The sequence below is a fragment of the Lolium rigidum genome, chromosome 2, assembly GCF_022539505.1.
Source record: "Lolium rigidum isolate FL_2022 chromosome 2, APGP_CSIRO_Lrig_0.1, whole genome shotgun sequence".
In the NCBI taxonomy this organism is placed as follows: Eukaryota; Viridiplantae; Streptophyta; class Magnoliopsida; order Poales; family Poaceae; genus Lolium; species Lolium rigidum.
The window spans coordinates 83,787,934-83,791,370 of record NC_061509.1 but is presented as its reverse complement, the minus strand read 5'-3'; the positions used below and the strand labels follow the sequence as shown (position 1 = coordinate 83,791,370).

The window sequence follows — 3,437 nt, the reverse complement described above, 5'->3', positions numbered from 1 at the left end:
AGAGATGCTCCAAGTGATGGTTCTTGAACTCCAATACAACCTCAATTCGCCAGCAGCTACCTCATCGCCCTCCTTTATCTCCACCTTGGAGCTTGAAGAGGAATCGAAGAGAGCAGCCACAGGGCAAACCAGAGTAGCAGAGGTACTCCACCGTCACATCGGAGAAATCCACTCGCCGTCAGATCCTGGGCTCCTACCATGGGCCAGGGGAGGCAAGCATAGAAGGTGGCGATGATGGAGTTCCTCAGAAAACCTCCCCACCAGATATGGAGGCAGATGTTCGAGCTTATTTAGCAGGGGGCTGCAGCCAAACTCGTTGCCATCTTCGGCTCCGACCGCCGGAACGCTATGGCAAAGAGCAGCAGCACAACCAGGTTCCAGATGCAGCTCGGTTGCATCCATGGCCTCGATCACATCGGCATAGCGCCATTCTCCACGGAGAAAACAAACCTAGCCCAATATCTACTATCTACACTACATCCCAGGCCTCCTCTCTCATCCCCAAGCGTTGCGGAATGTAGCTAAACGTTAATGCAACTGAGATTTTTGAAATACAGGCAATTACAAATTCATACAGCTGCACTTCCAAACAATACATGACGACAGACAGATCGAGGGACCCACGCGGCAGCTGCACATGCAAACTGAGCCAACCCGTCCAAATTTGACCACCAAACTTCAAGCACCAAGCACTGCATCACCGTCATCGCACGCTTAAATAACGCCACCACGCCACCCACGAGCGCCGCCACTTGGCACTTGTTTATACTTACTCCGTCAATGGCGCCGCCTTGGTGAGCGAAGTGAACGTGACAATCGGCTCCAGCGGCAGGTCCTCCACGGTGGCGGCGAACGTGTCGTACCGCCGGAACAGCTGCGCCACCATCAGCCTCCCCACCGCCACCACCATGTCCTTCCCGGGGCACTGCTTGTTCCCCTCCGCCGCCACGCCGTCCTCCGGCCCGTTCGACCACACCACGTTCCCCAGCAGCTTCCCCTGCTCGCCGCCGTCCACGAACCGCTCCGGGACGAACTCGCCGGCGTCCTTGAACACGCGCTCGTCGCGCGTCGCCATGGGCTGGTACCCGAACAGCATCTCGCCCTTGCGCACCTGGTACGCTGCGTCGTGGCTCTCGACGACCAGGTCCTGCCGCGCGCGCCCGTACTGGAACTCCACCGGCGGGTTCATGCGCAGCGCCTCCCACACCACCGACTTCACCAGCGGCATCCTGTCCACGGCCGACACCGTGATCTCGCCGCCCTCGGGGCACGCGGCGCGGACCTCCTCGGCCAGACTGGCGTGCAGGGCAGGCCCGGCGCGGGCCAGCCACTTGACCACGTGCGGTAGGAAGATCTTGAACCCGCCGTAGGCGTTGAACAGGGCCATGAATACCAGGTTGTGGAGGAGCTCCTCGCGCGAGATGCCGGTCTTTGCCAGCTCGGCGTCGTCCAACACGGCGGCGGCGGCCTCCGCGAAGTACGCCGTGAGCGCGGCGTAGTCGCCGCTGACGAGGAAGGCCGGCAGGCGGAAGGTGTGGAGCAGGAGGTCCTCGATAGGCCACGGCTTGATCACCTTGCTGGCGATCGGGTGCAGCTGCAGCAGGAGCCACTTAATGGCCTTCGTCACGGCGCCGTCGCCCATCGCCTCGCTCGGCGTCTTGCCGCCGAACAGCGCGGAGCAGGTGAAGTCGAACATGTGAACCTCGTTCAGCTTGTTGAACTGGACGGGGCCGGAGCCTATGCCGGCGTCCACGGCGTCGAACATGGCGCCGAAGGAGATCTTGAACGTCGGCGCGACCTGGTGCATCCGCGCCACGGCGAGGCGCATCACGACGCCCTTGATCGCCGCGTGGCGCGGGTCGGCGGCGTCGAGGAATGCCAGCGGGCGGTAGCCGCCGAAGAGTTTGAGGGAGGGCACGTAGGTGCCGTCCAGTGTGTCGGTCTTGTCGACCTTGGCGTCGTCGAGGAGCACGGCGAAGCTGCGCGCGTCCAGGAGGGCCACCACCCCGGAGTCGCGCGTGATGAACGGGCCGGGGGGCATGTTCACGCGCAGCACGGTGGCGCCGCCGTTGCTGGCGATGCGGGACCGGAAGTACTCCTCCGCACCCTGCAAGTAGTAGTACTGCAGCCGGTCCTTCAACGGCGAGAAGAAGGGTACGCCGTAGCTGCCAGGGACCTCCTTCACGGGGAACCCCGACGGCGACAGCTTCGTCTCCGCTTCATCGGCGCCGGAGCTGCTTGCCTTCTTGGACGTCATGGCCGCCGGACCGAGAAAAACGTACTGTAGTAAATCCGACCGTGTTGGGTAGTGGCGTAATGCGAGCCTGGCTTGGTTCTGTTTCTATAACTCTGAAATTATCAGCTAGTACTGTGATGACAATTGAGTCGTCCTTCGTATATATATAAGGACGAACCAACATCTATGGGCTACTTTACTTGCATACATTGGCGGATGGGCCACATGCGGCCAAAGGTAAATATCTTTGTAGTATCATAGAGAGATGGCGTTTAAAACATGTCTTAAATTTTAAGTGTAAATATATAATATTGTTTCAAATATTTCTAGGAAAAACGGGCAATTCAAAATTCAGGTGTGTAATATCCAAATCCATGATGGCGTTTCTTCGATCGATTTTGGCGTGCTCCAAATCCGTCGGCACCATGGTGACGTACTGGCTCCCGGAGCGCTTCTGGTTTCACGCCGCCCGCCGGCCAGCTCGGGGATTCGGCTGCTTCCTTCGAGCGACCACACGAGAATCCACGGCACCACTGCCCGGGAGTCCACGCCTCCACGGCGCTCGCTGCGGGAATCCGCCGACGCCTCCCAACCGCATCGGTATGATCTCAATCCGCGTCGCAGGGGCCATGCTTGGATGCTGTTGGCCGGGAGGAGCAGAGCCTCAGCCTGCCGTTGATCCTTTCTTTACCGGGCCGCCGAACCCAACGTCAGCAGGCAGTGGCGAGGACTATGGCCGCGGTAGCCATCACCCCGATGCAGCATGCAAGAGCGGAGAACATACAGTCAAATTTGTAGCTACCGCTTGCAGAAGAAACATGGGTGCGATAGTGCTGTTTGAATGGCACTGCTAGCATGCGATCGGAACATAGAAAATAGGGTGGACTGCACACGTGGTCGACTATGCCGAGAGCCTGACGCGCTCGACATTATTGTGCCTCACGAGCTGCAGCGTTTCAGCCCTACCTGATGCTGTCATGCTCCAGGTTTCTACTTTCTAGCATACAACGTTTCACTGAAACATACTCCTACAGGAATTGGAACTGACCACATAAGCCATACAATCAGCGCCTGATTTTATCATTTTTAAGAAGCACAGTCGATTTTATGTTTGTATCTCCATACAATCGTGGTATTTTCTCTGAATCTTATAGTTCAAATTTTTACCGAACTAAGTACAATTTGATGTCTTGAAACTATT

At 58.0% G+C, this 3,437-nt stretch overlaps 1 protein-coding gene across 1 annotated transcript; it reads right to left on the bottom strand.

The window, feature by feature from the left end:
• Positions 1-392: 392 nt before the first annotated feature.
• LOC124692027 (allene oxide synthase 4-like) lies at positions 393-2,385 on the bottom strand. The gene has a single exon (XM_047225323.1). It carries the CDS (start codon positions 2,255-2,257, stop codon positions 770-772), a length of 1,488 nt encoding a protein of 495 aa, XP_047081279.1. The 5' UTR covers positions 2,258-2,385; the 3' UTR covers positions 393-769.
• Between the last annotated feature and the right edge of the window lie 1,052 nt (positions 2,386-3,437).

What these genes read in the sequence shown, in the direction of transcription:
- LOC124692027 (XM_047225323.1), bottom strand. Translation starts at nt 2,257, where the DNA reads ATGACGTCCAAGAAGGCAAGCAGCTCCGGCGCCGATGAAGCGGAGACG.